At 36.6% G+C, this 20,372-nt stretch overlaps 1 protein-coding gene across 11 annotated transcripts in view; it reads left to right on the forward strand.

Moving 5' to 3' along the window:
• The window catches only part of PEX5L (peroxisomal biogenesis factor 5 like), a 210,749-nt gene that overhangs the window by 159,332 nt on the left and 31,045 nt on the right, over positions 1-20,372 (forward strand). For all 11 annotated transcript variants that reach the window (XM_081026065.1, XM_081026059.1, XM_081026060.1 and 8 more), the window contains one exon: positions 2,459-2,554. In XM_081026065.1, coding sequence (XP_080882191.1) covers positions 2,459-2,554 — 96 coding nt within the window. The remainder of the gene's footprint in view (positions 1-2,458; positions 2,555-20,372) is intronic.

Here is a 20,372-nt window from a genome sequence, read left to right on the forward strand (position 1 = left end):
TCCACATATGTTTATTGATGATTTATGCAGCACCTACTGTTTACAAGCGATACCAAGGGCACCACAGTAAATACATCAAGGAGGAAAAAACATAATGTTTCAATCAGTTAACCTTCCACCTTCATTAGAGCAAAACACAGTCTCAGGCTGTTGTTTGTGCTCGGATGAGTTTATACTAATTACTTCATGATTGTTTTTCAGCCCAGAATATTCATGAGGGGTTCTTGGTTGACTCCTTCAACCACGCAAGAACCTCTGAGAGACAGCTTTTCTATATTCTGCACCTTCCTAACATGGCCGGTGGAACATAGCCTCCCGTGAGAGGCAGGATAGCACAGCGGTTATGAGTGTGCCCTGCAGAGCAAGCCCTACCACTTCCCAGCTGTGAGGCTTTGAGCAAGTCTGTGAAGTGCTCTGTGCCTCAGTGTCAGGGAGTTGATGACAATACCCGCGTCACAGGTTGTTGAAAGGCAAAATGACTCATAGTACCTAAGGACTGAGAGCAGCGTCTGGCGTGTAGTGAGCCCTGGTATTACTACTGTGTAACAATAAAAGAAGGGGGGTGAAGGTCCTCTTGAGGACCAGTGATGGTGGAGAAAGAATGAAAAGCAGCTGAGCTGTATAGATGGTAAATGCTGGGTGAAAAGCAAAGTTTTGCTACAGAACAGTGGTTTTCAAAACATGACTGCTTTCCAAATCACCAGAGGAGCTTTTCAAACATTTAATGCCCAGGCCCCACCCTCAGAGTTTTATTTCATTGGTCTGGGGAGGGGCCCAGGCCTGGTCAAGTAATTCTGGTAGAAGTCAGGATTGACCATTCCTGCAGGAGAACAATCTGTGGGCTGAGGAGCTACCCCCAAACTGAAATAAAGGAGTGGGGAGCTTCATTCTACAAGCCTCTCTCCTGCTACTTCCCAAGTCCTAGCCGCCTTATTAGTGCAATCCACCATCCTGCAGCCTGTCTGTAGGCCTTCTTGGGGCATGAATCACTTGTCGGGCCCTAGGCGAGGTACAGGGCAGGACAAAAATTACCAGACAAAATTCTACCCACAAAGATCCCACAGTGGAGCAGAAAGATAGACAAGAAAACAAGCAATTGCATGGAGAAAAAAATGGGAAACACTGAAAGTTCATGGAGAGAGTTCTGCACAAACTACAGTAGATAGTACTTACTAAGAAATCCCTGAGAGGAGTGACGCAGATATGTAAGTACTACCATGTTTCCCCAAAATTAAGACCTAGCTGAACAATCAGCTCTAATGTGTCTTTTGGAGCAAAAATTAATATAAGACCTGGCACTATAGTATTATATTACATTATATTATGTTGTATTATATTATTATATTATACTGTGTTATATTATAGTATGTTATATTATATCATATCATATTATATCATATTACAGTATATAGACCCGGTCTTATAGTAAAATAAGACTAGGTCTTATGTTAATTTTTGCTCCAAAAGACGCATTACAGCTGATTGTCCGGCTGGGTCTTATTTTCGGAGAAACGGTAATTGTGGAGACTCCAAGATGTATTGTTAAGTAGAAACAAGTGTAAGCTACAGAACAGTATATCATGTACATGTTTCAAAAAAAATTTTGAATATTCTATCATATTCTATCTATGTAAATATATATGTAACCACAAAGAAAAAATGTCTAGATGTACACCTCTTATTTTTTCTGTAATCAATTTTTTTCAAAAAGAATATTCATTGTTTATGAAATTAAAAATTAACAACATTTAGAAAAAATTCCAGTAGACTCTTTGGGGGATTTTCTGGAAATATTTGCATTTAGCTAAGATGTGTATCACATTGCCTGTTAATTATGACAAAGCAGTTGGCATTATCAGATATGATTTTATCTAAGAAACTATTATTTAACAGAGAGCAATGTCCTGAGGAAACGGGACATGAGACAAATGCGGGCCAATAGAAGGAAGGCAAAGGAAAGAGAATTCAGCATGAGGATCTGCTTTATATCTAAGGAGTAAGACCTAGCTGCCACCTTTCATCTTCACAGCTTTCACAGTTGTACCTGAGGCTGGTCCTTCCCACAAGCTGAAAGCTTAAGTATCAATTTCTATGCCTCGTCTTCTAACGGAGAGTCTCCATCCTAACTGCCTATTGGAATCATATGGGGAGGCTTACTAAAATATCAATACCTGGTACCAAGATCAATTAAAGTAAGATCTTTGGGAAGTTGGGCCTGGGTGTTTGTTCTAATATGACCAGAGCTGAGACCCACAGTTAGAAGAGTTATTCATATGTGTGCACAAACATTTTGGCACCATTCCAATTTGGGCAACATCATGCTTGCAGAGTACTCCAAAAATGCTATCAGTTGCAGGTACTGCTTAAACTCTAGGGGAGTCTAGAGAAAGGAAAAATATTTGTCCTTTTGTATTATGTGATTCCAATATTATAACGCCATGCGTTTGGTTTATTTCAGGCGCGACTGACCAAAGAACAGCGCTGGGGAAGTGCATTACTTTCCAGAAACCACTCCTTAGAAGAGGAATTTGAAAGGGCAAAAGCAGCAGTGGAGGTAACCTTTTTGAAAAATTGTTTTTTTGTTTCATGTTGCTCAGAGTGGAATTCAAAAAAATCAAAATTCGGTAGGATACACGTGAAATGGGTCTTACTTTGTAGACTTGAAATAACCATGAGTAATTATTAGAGTGAGGTCTGTTACCAGAGAACTTGGTTTCCCACCAGGGCTGACTGCTAGATGTTCTGTGATGGATTAGTAGGGACTGTCTGGAGTCCTGGGTCAGAAAGAACTGTGCGCCCCTTCTGGGTTCTTCAATGAACGTATGCTATGCCTTTGCTATGCCTTTGTGTGAGGTCAAGGTTCATGCCTGACATGTTTATCTCTGTAGCATCTACACAATGCCTACAACACAGAAGCTCTTGCTTCCCCAGAAATATTATACATTTTTTCTAACCTAAAAGGCATGGCTGAGATAGTCCAGACAATGGTCCAGCGACAATTTTTTACTTTTAAGAGTACCCAAAACAATGACAATGTTGATAAATCAAATGGAATACTTAATTTGAACATTAATTTCCTTCTTTCACCTATTGAGAAAGAAAGAAAGAAGAGGGGGGAGAGGAAGGTAAAAAGAGAGAAGGAAAGGAAACCAAAAGAAATCAGTCTTTGCAGTTTTTTTATTCATGTTCTTTCTGGTCGCAAAGAGTGCATCACAGATGCCATCTGTGACACTCAGCAGAGCTTTGCTAGATCATCTCAGAGAGGAGGTTGTCACCGAACCCACGTAGGAATTTGTCAGGGTCTCCATGTCTATTACTGACATGAAATCTTGAAATTTAAAAGTATTCCTGTAATGTGGTTCATTTATGTGGCTGTCTTACCACTAGGATTTGGAGGAAATTATTATACTATGAGCAGTCTTTCACTAACTCCATACTTGAAGTGCAATTAAATCATAATTGCAATTTATTAAAAGTATTCTTTATATTCTAGGAAATATTCCCAGCCATAATTTCATATCATCATCCGGAAACCCAGTAAGAGAACACTTTTATCACAGTACAATCCACCCAGATTTCTTTTTTTAATTTTAAACTTAAAAAAGATTAATACATATTTAGTGCTCTTGAACATGATCAACAGATATATTTGTGAGACCACAATGTCCAACTGCATGGAGCCTGTACCTCAATTTATCTCAAATGTAGATTTTTTTCCAGACTTAAAAGCTAATTTAAATTTATCTTTTGAACTCCTACTGTATATAGCACACTGAATTAGCACTAAAAAGATTATTTAGAACCAGAGACTCTTGTGTCCGTAAAGACATTAGAATTTATCTGGTCCCATTTAAAATGAGAAAGACAATGGGTTCACACTCAAAAGACTTAATTTCAAAGTAACATATCAACAAGACAAAAATTATCTATCTATCTATCTGATGTTTAGATATAGACATACAGATTTAGATACTCACAAAATGATTTAATCTTAGTTTGGGTAGAGACCTTTAGTGTCATCTATCCAAACCGGCCACACAAAACAATCGTTTTTTCTATTCAAACATACTTAACAAATTATTTATTCAAACATATCCAGTTTCTATTTGAACACTTCCAATTAGAGGCAACTCAGCTCTTTTCGAGAAAATCTACATATTTCAGTTTTGGACAGTCTTAACTATTAAAAAGCTCTTCCCTGCATTATGCTGAAATTGTCCTACCGGCAACTTCCAGTTTTGCTTCGTCTTGTCTTTGCCCTCTCTGGAACAAGGCAGTATTAGTTGAATTCCTTCTCCACATGATACCTACCTCACCTCTCAAGGACTTATCTTCTCCTGGCTTCTTCTTGCCTTTCCTGGGAATTGAGAGACCTCCATTGTTATTCCAACTTGTCACTAATGACTAAAAGACAACATACATCTCATTAACAACATGTCTCAGTTTCCACACCTCTAGGAGGCTCTAAGTTACTTCAAGTAGTCATTCATTCAAAAATCATTACTGGCTGCCTACAGGTACTACAGGTACTAGAGATAAAGAAATGAGCCACACTTTATTAGCAGGGACCAGAGGACCAACTTGGATAAATCACTTGCTATTTTAGTTTCCTCATCTGTAAGAAGAGGGGATTGGATTTCTATTAAACTAAAACTCTATGAATATTAAGTACAGAATTCCTAGCAAATCAGACAATTATAAGCACATTTGCTCAGCTGGAAGCCTAGAAACGAGAAGCTTCCCTACGGAATGAGGGAGGGTGATACTGACCAGAAGGGATGAACAGGTGTGGAGAACAAAGCTGGTGGTAAATCAGACCTCAAAACTGCACACGTACATGGACTATTTACATCCTGACATTATTCTTATCCAGGTTATCATCTAAATTCATAGTAGAAGACATAAAAAAATGCATCAGTCTTAGAAATATATATGCTCTTGACCCAGCCATGTCCTAGAATTTATCCTAGAGACATAATGATGAAAGTTGGCAATATTTTATCTGTAGACTTGTTTTAAGTAGGGAAAATTTGGAAAATAGCCTAAGTGTAGACTAACTTATATGTCTACAGTAAAAATGCTGTGTAACCATTAAAGTCAGGGTGTGTGACTTTACAAATTAGGACATAAAAAGTACTATGGCCTCTTCCTTGCTTTCTCTCTTGGATCATTTGCTCTGGGGGAAACCCAGCTTCCATATCATGAAGACCCTTAGCAGGTGAGGAACCAAGTCCTTATACCAATAGCCAGCACAGACCTGGGTTCTCATGTCAACAGCCACATGAGTAAGCCATCTTGTAAGTGGATCCCTCGACCCAGTTGAGCCTTGAGATGACTGCAGCCCTAGCTAGCAGCTTAACTCCAACTTCATGAGAGACTCCAAGTCTGAACCACCCAGCTAAGCTGCTCCCAAATTCTTGACCCTCAGAAACTGTATGAAATGGTAAATGTTTGATTCTTAAGTTGCCATGTGTTGGGTAACTTGCGAAGCAGGTAGGTATCTATGGCATTATTCTACTCTTCTCAAAATCCATCCTGGTTCTACTCCACTACTCTCTTCCCCATCTCCATCCTTGACACATTTCAGTACTAGAAAAATGGGAAGATTCCCCTTTTAGCACAAAAACAAGATACTCGTTCATCCTAGACTGTAATTTTCAAACTACTCCCACTCTCATTTCTACTGATCCTAAGCTTATCTTCTCTAATCTCCAAGGGAGAATGAAAAAAGACCTCTTTGTGACAGCCCATGTTCCTTAAGGGCACACTCATCCCTTCACCAAGGATCTGGTCAGGGACTTACCTTTTCTTCTTCATAGCACTGAGACCTCTCTTCATGATAAGTCTCACTGAAAGCTCCCTCCCAACTTTCCATTTCTATGTCCTTTCTCAAAGGACACAGCCCTCAAGGTAACTACTCTTCAAGCTTCAGGCTAACTTTTCTTCCTGCAGCACTTTATGAAAAATTACAAGCAAATTGGTAATTACTGTTTAAGTACATGGATAGTGAGAGTTTAATGCCAATTAGTAATTCTTTGTTCTAGAAATATGGGTGAACTTCTTTGTCTCTCTTTTAAGTTCAACCAGGAGATGGCATATTCAAAACAACATAATAGCTAAACCCAGCTCTAGTGACATACGCTTAAAAATTATTTTCATGTAGACATTTTGTTTCACCAGAAGTTAATCTCAGGATATATACCGTAGATCTGATAGGCACCTCAGAAATATTAAATGATCGAAGGAAATTGGAGACCATTCTGGGAACTGCTTTTATTAATATGGTATTATGTAAGAAACTGCTGACTTGGATGCTTTCCTACCAAGATCATCTGTCTCCACCACACCCTCATATTTCCTTTTGCTTTAGTGACAGTGTCACCTCTTCGTAGTAGGTGGAAAAGAGTAATGGATTAAACACTGCTTAAATCATTCTTATTTGGATTCAATATCCAAAACAGTAAAGATCTTCTGAAAATATTCTTTGGGAAGTATTGAAGGAATCTTGAGATTAACTGCTAAAGATACCGATTTCCTAAAGCTTATAATGCCATGTTAGCAACTATGCTTCCCCTGTCAAATTGTAGAGAGACCACATGTACATTAGATGTGTTGTGCATTCATTGGGAAAGTGACAAAAGTTCCTTTGTTCTTATACTGATTTGATTTCTTTCTATTTTAAACAAATAAAATTTGATTTAAAAACACAATATGAAGCATAGAATAGAATTATTGTAGAATGACTTGTGATAAACCCTCATAGGTGATATGGATAAAAGATAAAGAGGTGTAAGACAGTCTTAAATAAATTTATTTATACACACACGCACACACACTCAAGTTTTGCATCATTACTCAGGACGTACGGAGTCTCTCCTGAGCCCGTTTGGTTCTCAGGCTGAAGGCAGAAATCAAGAAAGATGGGGCCTCATGCTGTGTGTCCATTGAAGAAAGGGGAGAAAAAGACAGAGATGTGGCCCAGAATCTCATGTATATATACATATACATATGTATCATATATATATACCCACAGACTCACACACACACTCACACACTCACACACACACTCTAAGGAATTGGCTCACATGATTACAGAGGTTGAGAAGTCCCACAACCTGCCATCTGTAAGCTGGAGACAGGAAAGCTGGTGGGGTAGTTCCAGCCCAAATCCAAAGGTCTGAGGACAGGAGAAAACCAATGTCCCAGCTCAAAAAGGCAGGCAAAGAGAATGAATTTTCCCTTCCTCTGCCTTTTTGTTCTATTCAGACCCTCAACCGAATAGATGGTGCACACCCACATTAAAGAGTGCCATCTGCTTTACTCAGTCTAGATGCTAAGCTCATCTAAAAACATTCTCCCAGACACACACAGAAATAATGTGTAGTCAAATATCTGGGCACTCCATGACGCAGTCAAGTTGACACATAAAATTACCCATCACAGACCTTAATGACATTTCCAGAGGTCCCCAGTCTTCTCTGGCACTGTTCCGTGAGAGATGTCAGATGTCATTAGAGTTTGGGCCTCCTACCAGGGATTCATAGAGAAGGGGCTGAAATGCAGAGATACTAAGGGACTTGCCGAAGCACACGCTGCTGATTACTGTCGGGTAGAACTAGAACCCACATTTGTACATTCTCTTAGAGCTGTTGATAGAGGGAAGAACTTCTGAATGCAATATTAAGAATTACTTGAACTTGGAATTTGATTTGGAGATGTATTTTCTTTCATCAGATTTCATCTTACATCAGATTTCTTTATTTAATATATCAATTTTAATTTATATTAAATTTTAATTTATTTTAATTTATATTCAAATCTCTTGGTATTGTTTGAAATACACATCAACCCCTAACAAGGGCAGCTACCTTTACTGGACTAAAAGGGCGGGAAGCATGGAAAGAGAGTAAATAAAAGCGGAGTGGTATTATAACATAGCTGGAAATTGTCAATACCCTACATGAGCCCATTCAAATAATTGGAGCAGAATTTGATTTCCTGTGAAAAGCTGAACTGCGTTATGAAGTCTGAGAATAAAAAATTTACAGGGATAGACTGTCTTAGTTACCTAGTATCCAAAGGGTAAAAACAAATAGATAGACAAAAAAAATAACATCAAGTCAAGCCCAAAAATCAAATTATTAAGGTTATTAAACACCATTTGCTTCCTACGGCAAAAAGCTTGGGGAGTTATAGAAAAGGGATGAGCGATCAGATATTCTATTTCGGTGTCCTGCACGTCTCTGAAGGGGAAATGCAAACAACTACCGGATTGACTGCTTGATCTGATTACAGAAGGAAAGTAGATAGATTACTCTGTCTTTAATCCTAAGTGTGAAAACAGATTTGATTTTCACCGAATAAGTCGGACCAATCTGAGTGTGTTTTCCCAGCTAAGTGAGGTGTGTTACTGTGATGATAACAGGGTGTTTACTGAAGCTATTTATGTCGTCCCCAAAGTAAAGAACATACTTCTGAGAAAGCCACGTTGGAAGCTAAGCACTTCTTGGTCTAAGTCATCCCTTATCACTCCTTTAGTCTTCTAAAGATAGTCTTCCTTTTCAAAATGAGCTGTTTTTTGTTTTTTGGGTTTGTTTTTTTTTTTAATGCTAAAAGCATTTGTTCTCTATGGTGAATAAACATTGAATTGTGAGCATTAGATTAAAAAGTCACCTCATCAATTAGGTTTTAGGTTTAACTGGCTAGGTGGCAATAATACAATGTGGTCTTCAAAACTGGAATTATTTCCTTTATTAGTGAAGTTTGATTTTATGGATCCACCAAGTCACAGGGATGATTTGGATCAAACATAAAGTTATACCCCATTCAGAATAACAGCTTTGCATGCTTCAGCTTGCCTCGGATGGGTGAGAACACACACACACACACAGACACACACATACACAGACCACCATAAATTTAGGTAGAGGCCCTGACTTATTCAGGCAAGGATCCCGAGCATGATGGAAGTGAAGTGGTTACCTGAGTGTGCTTCATGTAGCTTCTCACTCTAGCTTCCTGGAGTTCCTATTATGGGTGCGCAGCTGTGGGTGACACTAATGTCACAAAGCAAGCCTTTCGAAGTTGGGCTTTTACGTCAGGACTTACACAGTCTCTCCTGAGCCATTTGGTTCTCAGGCTGAATGCAGAAATCAGGAAAGATGGGCTCTCATGCTCTGTGTCCACTGAAGAAAGGGGAGAAAAAGGCAGAGATGTGACCCATACCCTCCAGCACCATCTGTCCCTCTAGCTCCCCAGCTTTCCAGAAAGCCTACTGCCATTCTCATAGGGAAGTGCCTAACTTTGATAAAAATTTAAAAGTACATATCGACTTTGAGAAGAGAATAGGAGGAAATTCAAAGGTGTCAATTAAGAATTTATCCCTGGATGGTGAGATTGAGAGATTAATTTTCATTTGCAATTTCAATGCTTTTCTTATATTATCTAATATAATGATAATGTATTGATTCCATAAACATAAAATAAGTTGTTTGATTTTTTTCTTTTTCTCTTCTTAAAACATGCCCTATGTAATAGATCAAGGTCAGGAGACTTGGACTTTCATTCTCCTCTGCCACTCACTGTCCTGGCAGGCTTGGGAAACTCCCTTTTGCTTTCTGGGCCTCAGTTTCTTCATCTGTCACATGAGACCATGAGAGTAGCTCTATGGTACCCTAATTTATCTGCCCATTGGAAATACCTGGGGAGCTTCTGAAACTCCTGATGCCTGCATCCCACCTCCAGAGATAGTGATTTTATTGGCCCTAGCTGTGGCCTGGACCTTGGAATATTGAAAAGCCCCTCAGGGGATTTGGTGTGCAGACATTTGCAAACCTCTGGATTCAATGACTTTTCAGGCTGTTCCAATCTGTAAGTGTATGATTCTTTACTTTTGCTTAAGGCCATTCCTGAGTATTAGTTCTGTTTTTAGCAATTGCTAAAAAAAGAATATTCCAAAACTTTCCTAGATGGCCTATTTCAATGCCTTGCAATCATTTCAATCACAGTATAGTTTCTTTATATCTAATGTAAATTCCTGCTGCAACAAGTTAAGCCATGGTGGGAAAAGAGAACACCTTGTCATGACTGGATTGGTTGTTGAATTCCCTGTATGAACTTACATCACCCGCTTAGTCGTTTTTCACTCCTAACTAAATTCTCTCATTACCACATCTTCACCTAACAAGTTCCTTGTCAGGGTTCTCATAGAAATGCAAGATTTATTACTACCATATTGCCCAAAGTACATTGTCCAGTTTCTGTCAAAATCATTTCTACATCTGTGTTCTGTGAAGTTCTTACGGAGAGTATAGTTTTAATTCTTTAATGTTTTTCATTGCTTTCCTTAGCCTTCTTCCCAGATTTTTTCTATCATTCATCAGTGTTTTTCTCCCTTTATTAGTATATTTATTGAAGTTAACAGATTTCAACAAAACTAATTACAAGGACATGTCACAAGGCATATTCTAGGCAGATGCTCAAGGTGCAACTAAAATGACTGAAAATACTATCCCATTTACAAAAATGGTTTTTTTCCACACCGAAACAATATGGTTTGACACTTTACAATTGTACCAGGATTCAGAAGGATGAATGACATGAATACCAGCCCTCTTTTTAAATTTGTCTTAAATAGATTTAGGTTTTAGCTGTTAACGCTAGCTCCAAGGCTAAATGTGTTGTTTGTATATTTATGACCATGTAATTTGAACCTTCCTGACATCTTGCTATATCCATTTACCTGGAAATGAAAGTAAAAGCAGTTACCAGTCCTGATTCCAGAACTCTGATTCCAGGGCACTGATGAAATCTGACCTGCCTAGAGGGGCTTGGTGTCACGTTTGTGTTTTAGCAGCAGCAGGCAAGAATGCAGCAGCTTTAATAAGTTTTGCGCCTTTGCTAAACGTGAGATTGACGGGGCAGCATTGTGAGCCGGTAAGATTATTCCAGTTCTCCATGATTTTTACAGGATCTTTGAAATATTTTCAAAAGAACAGGAACACTTTACGTAAAGCCACTGAACTATGCTGACTGCTAGCAAACCTTTATGACGTGACTTGAACCATGCTGTTTGCCTTTATCTCTTTGACACCAGTGATGTCTAAATTGTTTACCTGCAATGAAATGATTAAGTTTCTAAAGCCCTGTCAAAGGAGGCTTCTCTTGTATAAAATATGGATGTGATACGTCCAGAATGGAAGGCAACTTCTGCGTCAGTACAATAAGCATGAAGGGAGAGCTCTGAGACATTGTGCCGCCTTTGTTCTGTGGGGTTTGGTAAACTAATCAGAAACTTGCTCATGGAATTGAAGGGTAATACGTAACCAAGGGGGCAACAATTTATAGTTGTTTAAGAAGTTGAATTGATCCTCACAAATGCATTTATTTATTTGTTTAAAAAGCATTGCACTTGTTAAGTGACTAGTATTGGCACACCCTACATTAGGTAGTAGAGATTCGGAAATGAGAGATATCATCCCTGCCCTCAGCAGGCTCCAAATCTGGTAGAAGATAAAGATAATTATGAATCTTAATGCAACATAACAGGTCCTATAATACAAGTAAGCTCCTGATCTTCTGAGTGCATATTAAAGGGGAACTCGCCCTGCTTGTCAGGCAATGAGGTTTCCCAAGGGCAGTTGGAAGAGGGCGTGGGAGCACAAGGGGGGAGGCATTCGAAGCAGAGAGAACAAAACATGCTATTGCTCGGAGACATAGAGGAATGTTGGGTGCATTTGAGGACCTGAAGGTATCATTGGTTCTGTTTAGAATGTCAGGTAGAGACGGAGGAGTGGTGGGAGATGAGAAAAAGAGGCAATGCAGAGAAGGCAGAAGCCAGGTCATTTGTGCTTTCCCTCAGCAGATGTCTATGGAATGTGTACTGTGTGCCAAGCAATGAGTTGTTAGATACTGGTTTGCTGCCACTTCACTATTTGTCCCCAGTCTCCTTTTCTGGTTCCTCCACTATGGGTCTATCTTCTCAATATTACAGAGCCCCAGGACACAGCCCTTGCTTCTCCTCTCTTTTCCACCTACATTTTCTCATTAGCCATATCTTTCAGTCCTTTGTATTTAAATACTCACTATACTTAGATGGCTCTCATTCTGATTTTTCAACTTGACCTTTCCCCAGAGATCCCGACTTGAATATCCAATTGCCTATTGATGGTGCCATTTGCATTCTAATATGCCTAACATGTCTAAAACTGAGCTCTTGATTTCCCATCCCAAACCAGTCCCTACCCCAGTTCAGCAATAGCAATACAATCGGCTTAGAACAAAACCCTGAAAGATGCCCTTCCTTTCCCTGCATCCTCACGGCCAATCCAGCAGGAGATCTTGTTGGAACAATGTCTAAATTAAAGGAGTCCAACCACATCTATTATCTCCCCTGCTCGCACCTTCCTCCATACCAGCAGCACCCCTAGACCAAACCACTGCCACAGCTTCCTACCTGTCTCCCAGCTTCCAGTCTTGCTCCCCTAGAGAACTCCAAGTTGTTTTCTCAGAGGATACATCAGATCCTATTACTACCCTGCCAACAATGACAGTTAAAATCTGCCAATAGTTTCCCATCACAAATAAAATGAAATCCAAAGTTCTTACTTCTAGTCCATAAGACATGATCTGGCCCTTGTTATTATTCCCTCTCGTCCTTTCTCCCCACCTCATAGGACAGCCCAGCCACACTGGCTTCTCTGGCCCTTCATCTCATTTCTGTATTCTGTGCCTAGAATGCTCTTACCTGGGTTGTTTAGATCTCAGTTCACATGGCATCCCCTTTAAGAGGTCTTTCTTGATCATCTTTTTCCATAGTTGCCCTATATAATTATTTCTTACAGTGCTAACAACTCCTTGGAATTATCTGATTCATTTATTTATGTATTGTTTGTTATTATCTCCTTCCACCAGACTGGAAAGTCCATGAGACTAGGGTCTTTGTCTTGGTCACTCTACCTCCACTCTCTAGAATGGTGCACAGATCATAAACTGTGTTCCGTGCAAATAAAGGAAAAGTACAGAAGTTAAGTGAGCTTACATTGCATTGAGAAGTGGAATTCAACCTTTGTTGAATGTACCTAAAGAATCCTGTTTATTCTGTTCAGTATAAGACTTTAGCACAATAGTGCTGTTCATACACTAGTATAATTTGATAGTCTAGCACTCATTTGGACATTTCTACTCTATTTTCTTTAGGAAAACTTGACCAAGTGACAATGTTCATGATTTTGCAAAAGCTTGACTGAAGGATGTGTCCCATTTATATTTTTAAGATAATTTTGAACTAAAGAACACAAGTATTGTCACCATTTGAAAAACAAGATGCAGAATTATAGTATATTCAAAGGAAAAAAAAAAACCAGCACAAAAGCCTAGGAACAATTAAGTCTTTACTCAAAAACCATTCATTTATGTCAATTGCTTTTTAATCTACACCTGCTTTTGTAAACAAATTTGAATAAGCTGGAAACTGAAAGTTTTCCTGAATATTTATTTATTATCAAAGCTTTATGTTTCCTTACCTGAAGGCCAAAGGAAAAGGAAAATCATAGCCTCACATGATCATATATCACCTGCCAGAATGAATCCCTACCTCTTCCACCAGAAAGAGTAGATTTTCTCTTCTCAAAGAAGAAAGCCTCTTCCTTCAACAAGATTATCGAATTCTAGATTTGCTGATTAGTTTAGAGAGTATGGTTTCCATAACAACCAATGCCTTTAGCAGCCTGTGTTGGAAACTTCTTTCTCCTTAAAAGCCTGTCATTAGAGAGCAAGCTACATCAAAACACTGAGGGGGTGGGGAAAATAATACTTCAAAACAGAAAATTTATATAGTATTCTATTCCAGTGAAATGAATCAATACTTTGTTTAAATTATTTATTTTTCAAATCCCTTATTTTGAGATATCTTTATTTGTTGTTACCCTACATTACCGTATTAAGCATTTATTAGGTGTCAAGTCTGTGCTAACTTTTGCACATATGCTATCTCACTTAGTTCTTAAAGTAACTCTAAGTGTCAAATAGTAGTAATCCATTTGCAGATGAAGAAATTACCCAAAGGCATGCTGTAATACATTAATAGGCAGCTACAAGTCAGGTTTCAAACCCAAACCTTGCAGCTCCAAGGACAGTGATTTTCTGTACATAATGTTGCCTTCTGCAGAGATTTTAAGTAAAATTTCCCAAGTCTAATAAACATAAATGGAGCAGAATCTAAATATTTTAATTCCTAGTGAAACTTACACAAATTATCAGCTTCAAGAAGAGGACCAGTAAACACTTCTTTAAGAAAAGCTATAGAAAAGATCTCCATTATTCTTTAACACACTTGAAGTTGGATTCAGGTGTTTTAAGGCGATATCAATATGTTGAGCCAACCCTAGTACATATAAGTTAAATGCAACTTAAGGGAAATTTAATTTTCTGAACTCTGAATTTTATGTCTTTGAATTTAACCTGCTCTTAATTCCTTTGTCTCAATTATTATTATTAAAATAAGCAAAGAAACAAAGTATAGATGGAAAAAAATCTTTATCAGTACTGGATAATAGGAGTGGATGCCACTGAAGTGCCAGAAACTGAAGAATTTCTAAAAATACTCTAAGATTATTCTTGAAAGAAAACACTCATAATGTCTTTCCTAACAATCTATGTCTAAAAACTTGATTGTTTTAGCAAAACACTAGAAGGTCAAGTAGAAGTGGAAAGATAAATAATCTCTCACCTTAAATAAAGGAGTTAAATATTATATTTGTTACTGATTCAGTAGAGAAATAAAAGGTCAAAATTGTTTTTAATTGAATGTTAACTGCTAATACAACAAAAATTAATGTACTGCTTTCAAATTAACAATGGACAAAAAGGAAGAGAAAAAGCTTATCAATATGGCAAATGGTAGTGGAAAAGAGCCAAAGTAAGTCCTCTTACCTCAATTTTCACAATAAATATGGATGAGTTTAATTCTTCTATTAGAAAGCAAAGATACTCTTACAGTTTCAAAAATAAAATACAATTAAATGTTTTGAAAAGAAATACAAGCCAACAAAATTATACAAAAAACAAAATTATAAAGTTAAACAAAATTATACAGAAAAATTAATAATGAAATGTGCAAAGCTATACTAGATGTATTACTTGATAAAGTAGAATTCAAACCAAAAAAGATTAAATGGAATAAGGGACAGTTTATATTGATTGTAAGTAAATTTTACATTGAAGACACAATAATTATAAATCTTTATGCTTTGAATATATAACCAAAACATAGAAAATAAAAAGTTAGAAGTACAAAGAAAGTTCTGCAAAATGGTAGACGAGGTACCTTACAATTCTTCTTCTATAAAAATTAATATTTAAATACAGATATTAAAAATAAATATTAAATATTAAAACCATCTCTTGAAAGAGAGTAAAAGAAGCCCTCAGAGGCAAAAATAATAAGTTTGACCATAAATTCAGAGTATAAGCAAGCACTAATACTAGCAACTGCCCTAAACTATCTGCTAATACTATTTAACTGCAGCTGTGGATTTTAAGTTAAATAGCTGAAAATTAACAAAATCTTGGGCCCAAACACAGTGGGGAGCTAAGTCTTTAAAAAGCCAGGGACTTGAGGGCCACACGTCTATGAAGGATAAAGTTGTAGGGTGGGGGGAATGTGTATCAGCTATTTATAATAGATAAAGATGGATTAACAGACCAGAAACTTTGAAGAATTCTAAAAAATATGTAGGATTGGGCAGAGGAGTTTCTTAAGAGAATATGGAATAATAAGCAGAGTCCGTGCAGGTTGGGCTGTAATTTATACAGCCTGAGTGGTCCTAAAAGTATCAAGCTAAGAATTCAATTTAAAGCAGTCCCTGTGGTAATACCTTCAGCTGCCTGCCAAACATGCATGCATATATACATGAACACACACACACACACACACATGTGCACACATAGACACAATAAGTAAACACACAAATGTAAAAACACACACTAACACATATATACATATGTATATTAAAACATGCATAAATGTGCACATGTATGCATAAACACTTGCACATTCTCCCTAAAATGATGCTTTTCAAACTAAGCCTTAACAAATTTCACAGATAAATTTCCAAAAATATGTAAGCTCAAAATCAGATATCTCAGTAACACATAAGAAAGAAAACTATGAGTAAGAGTCAGCAGAAACAACAGACAGATCGTATCTCAAAGACTTGAGAATTATCAGATATAGAATACAAAAGAAGAATGCTTCATGTATTTAAATAAATAAATAAAAGAGGGATTGAAAGTACAGTAAAGGACAAATGACTGTTAATAGTAACTGGGCAAACTTAGAAAAAGTAGAACTATTAGAATAAATATGATAGTGATTGGAATTAGAGTCTAAACTTTTGTGTTGTTCAGGAGGAGAATAAGTATATTTATTAACTTTGGGCTTTTGTTAAATATGCACATTAAATTTTTAAGAGTAACCACAACAATTATTGATATAGAATATATGACTTCCAGTCTATTAAAGAATTAAGGAATTAAGAAAAAAACCTTAATCATTCTAAAAGTGGGCAGTAAAGTAGAAAAATACTTTTAAAGGTAGGACAAATAGAAAGGCAAATAAGATGGAGAAATAAATCCAGATATATCAGTTATTGTGAAAATTATCCTATCTCTCCAATTAAATTACAAAGATTAACTGACTAGATTTAAAATAAAACTAATTCTAGGCTATTTATAAAAGACACACTTAGAACATAAGGACACAAAAAGTCTAAAAGAAAATTCATGGAAAAAATATACCAGGCAAACTATCACCAAAAAAAAAAGGTGACAGAGCTATTAGTATCCAGTAAAAAAAAAAAAACAAAAGAAAAAGAAAAACTTAAGGCACAAAGCATTACAAAAGGCAAAAAGAACTTGTAACTAATATAAAGAGTTCAAGTCACAGAAAGATAAAACCATTCCAAACTGTATACAACTAAAAACATACATTCAAAATATATAAAGTAAAAATGGACAAAACTACAAGAAGAAATGAATAAATCTGTCATCATAATGCATATTTTAATAAGCCTCTTTAAGAAATTGATATCACGTAGAAAGAGATCAGTAAAGATACAGAAGACGTAATCTAGTGGTATATAAAATAAAATTCTGTGCACAACATTTGCAGAATATATATTCCTTGCAAGCACACCTTACCAAATTTGATCATGTATACAGCAAGTTTCAACACATTTCAAAAGATTTGTTTCATGTAAATCATGTAAATCATGACCACAATGCAAAACTCCATATATTAATCATTTAAAACAGTCTTCAGAATAACTCATGGCCTCAAAAAAAAATTATAAAAAATGGAAATTAAATGATAATACTCAGCACTAGTGGAAGAAAAGACTTGTTAAATATTTCTGAAAGTCAATTTCACAATATATATCAAAAACTTAAAAATGTTTGTCCCAGCAATTCCTTAATAAACCTCAAGAAATAATCACATGCATAAAGATACATGGCCAAGGATATTTGATGCAAATTTTTACACTAGCAATAATGGAAAGTGAAATGTATTAAGATAAATCTTTATAATGGGATACTACAGGGTCATTAAAATGATGTAATAGTTGTATGTTTATTGACATGTAAATATGGCTGTAATAAAATGTTAACCACATGAACAGTAAGTTTCCATTTTCACAAGTAAACAATGAAATAATTATAATAGCTAACATTTATTGAGCATGATTATATTCCAGCTATTCTGCTAAATATTTTATAAGTATTATGAAAATTACTCCTCACAATTACCCTGTGAGGTAAGTATTTTTAACTCCTTCTTAGAAATAAGAAAATTGGAACTCAGAAAAGGAAGCACCTGGCCTAAGACTGTGAGTTCATTGGTAATCATTTTTATATATAAATATAGGGGGAAAGCCTAAAATAAGATATACCAAAGTGCTCCCAGTTATTATATGTAGGTAGTAAATAGGTTTAATAGGGTTATTTTTCTTCCTGTTCATTTGTGTGTTTTTTCCAATTTGTCTACAAGGAAAGAGTATTACATAACTTTTTTAAAAATTTAAGTATTTTATTTTTATAATCAACCCAGAAAAAAATACTTAAATGAAATAAAAGTCCTTGTCTTCTCCTATTTTGAATGAGTTTTAGAAAGTCGCCAAAATACATTCTCAACATCCACTTAGGTCTAGTTTGAAAGATTTGGGTGATTCCTAATTTAAATATGTTTTAATTCTCTACTCTCTGCCATCTGGACAGTTAATAAGCTGTGGGGAGTTCCCCATCTGAAAACAGAGCATGTTTGTAGTTTATTGTCATTAAATACTTCGTTAAAATGTGGGACTACAATTATCTCTGAAAACAACCTTTTAATTATTTAAATACCATGACAGCACAGCTTAGATGCAACAACTGACCTTTATGTTTCTCTTGAGTCAGCAATGTTCTTCAGATTCTAAATATCCTTTAAAAAAAAATAAATCATAAGCTCTGTCTCCAAAAAGGAAAAAATAGCCTCTAATGCATTTTTGGCCTCACAGAACAGGGTTGTTTTTGCTCAGCTAGTTAACAGCATCCATGACTGACTGATATATTGTGTAGCATCTCTTTGGACATTTAAATCATACAAGAAAAGTGTTTTTATAAAAACAAAAAAGGAACAATCGATGCCGCCTGACTCAGGTATCGCCCTCCACAGTTTACAGAAAATTTTGGAAATGAAAAAAGTTTATTTGATTTTTGCTGAGATTAAACTCTATGGAGTGGTGGCACCAGAACAAGAGTCCACGTCTTCTGACTTCTGACCAGAATATTTTTCAGCATTTCAAAAAATTCCTGCCAAGTGACTGGGGTTCCTTGAGAATCAAGGATTTAATACATGTTGAATTTCTTTAAACTATACAACCAAATTTCTGCCTTTTTTCCATAGACAGACTTCTCAATTTGTCTATTTAAGAACCAAAATTGCCAAGAAAAATATATTTTTATATCCAGATTCTAAGAAATCATTTCAAATGAAGCATAGTTCTCTAAACATGAGCTATAAGAGGACACGGGCCATTAAACATCTACCCAATTTTTTTCTGGACTAATTTGATGATAATGGAATAGAAAAACACAGATGGGAGTTAGGAGGACCTATGTTCAAATCTCAGTTCTGCACTATGAGCCATTTTCCTTGGGAAAGTTATTTAATCGCTGTGACATCAACTTCCTCATTTATACAAATGTAAAGAATGCACATAAGCCCATTTGAGGAATCAAATGAAATAGAGTGCCAGAAAGGGCACATGTCGATAAGCTCAGAAAACCATTCATTCACAGCAGGTATTTGGTGGGCACGCATCATGCACTAGGACGCTTGGCTATCATTTGATTTAATGGGCAGAACTTGATAGAGTGAGAGCAAAAGAAAACTTTATCTTCTACTGCCCATCAAACCCCATTTGTGAGCCAATTTTAAACTAACCTCTGACTGAAATCATAGGTTGGTCCCTTATATTAGCTTCCAATGGCTGTTGTAAAAACAGTACCACAAAATGGGTTGCTAAAACAAAAGAAATTTATTTGCTCACTGTCTGGATGCTGGAAGTCTGAAATTAAGGTGTTGGCAAGGCCATGCTCTCTCCTCCTCTAGGGAAGGATCCTTCCTTGCCTCTTCCAGCTTTTGGTGGCCCCAGCTGTTCCTGGGCTGTGGCAGCATTGCTCCAATCTCTCTTCCGCCTTCACATGGCCGCCTTCCCTCTGTGTCTGTGTCCAAATTCCCTTCTCTGTGTCCAAATTCCCTTCTCACAAGGACACCAGTGACACTAGATTAAGGGGCCACTATAAGAACCTCCTCTGAACTTGATTACATCTACAAAGACCCTATTTTTATTTTTTTAATTTATTGTTTATAACTGAAACTTTTTTTATTTTCCGATTACAGTCAGTTATATACATATAATAATATAGTACCTTTGTCTACACATTGTGATTAGACACATAACTTACAAAGTGATCACCCTGATAAGTCTAGTAACCATCTTACATAGTTATTGCAATATTATTAACTATATTCCTTAAACTGTAGTTTACATCCCCGTGACTGTTTTTGTAACTGGCAATTTGTACTTCTTAATCCCTTCCCGCTTTTCATCCATTCCTTTAACCACCACCACCCTGCCACCCATTTTTAAATCAGATCATACTCATAGATACCAGAGGTTAGGACTTTACCATATCCTTTTGGGGAACACGATTCAATCTATAAGAGTGCCATAGCTTTCCAGTCATGCTAAGATAATAAAAAATCCTCCAGACACTTTCGGTCTCAAGAACTGTGTTATTTCAATAACTAAGCTATCCAGTCTTCTATA

Source organism: Rhinolophus hipposideros (genome assembly GCF_964194185.1).
Source record: "Rhinolophus hipposideros genome assembly, chromosome: 2".
Classification (NCBI taxonomy): domain Eukaryota; kingdom Metazoa; phylum Chordata; class Mammalia; order Chiroptera; family Rhinolophidae; genus Rhinolophus; species Rhinolophus hipposideros.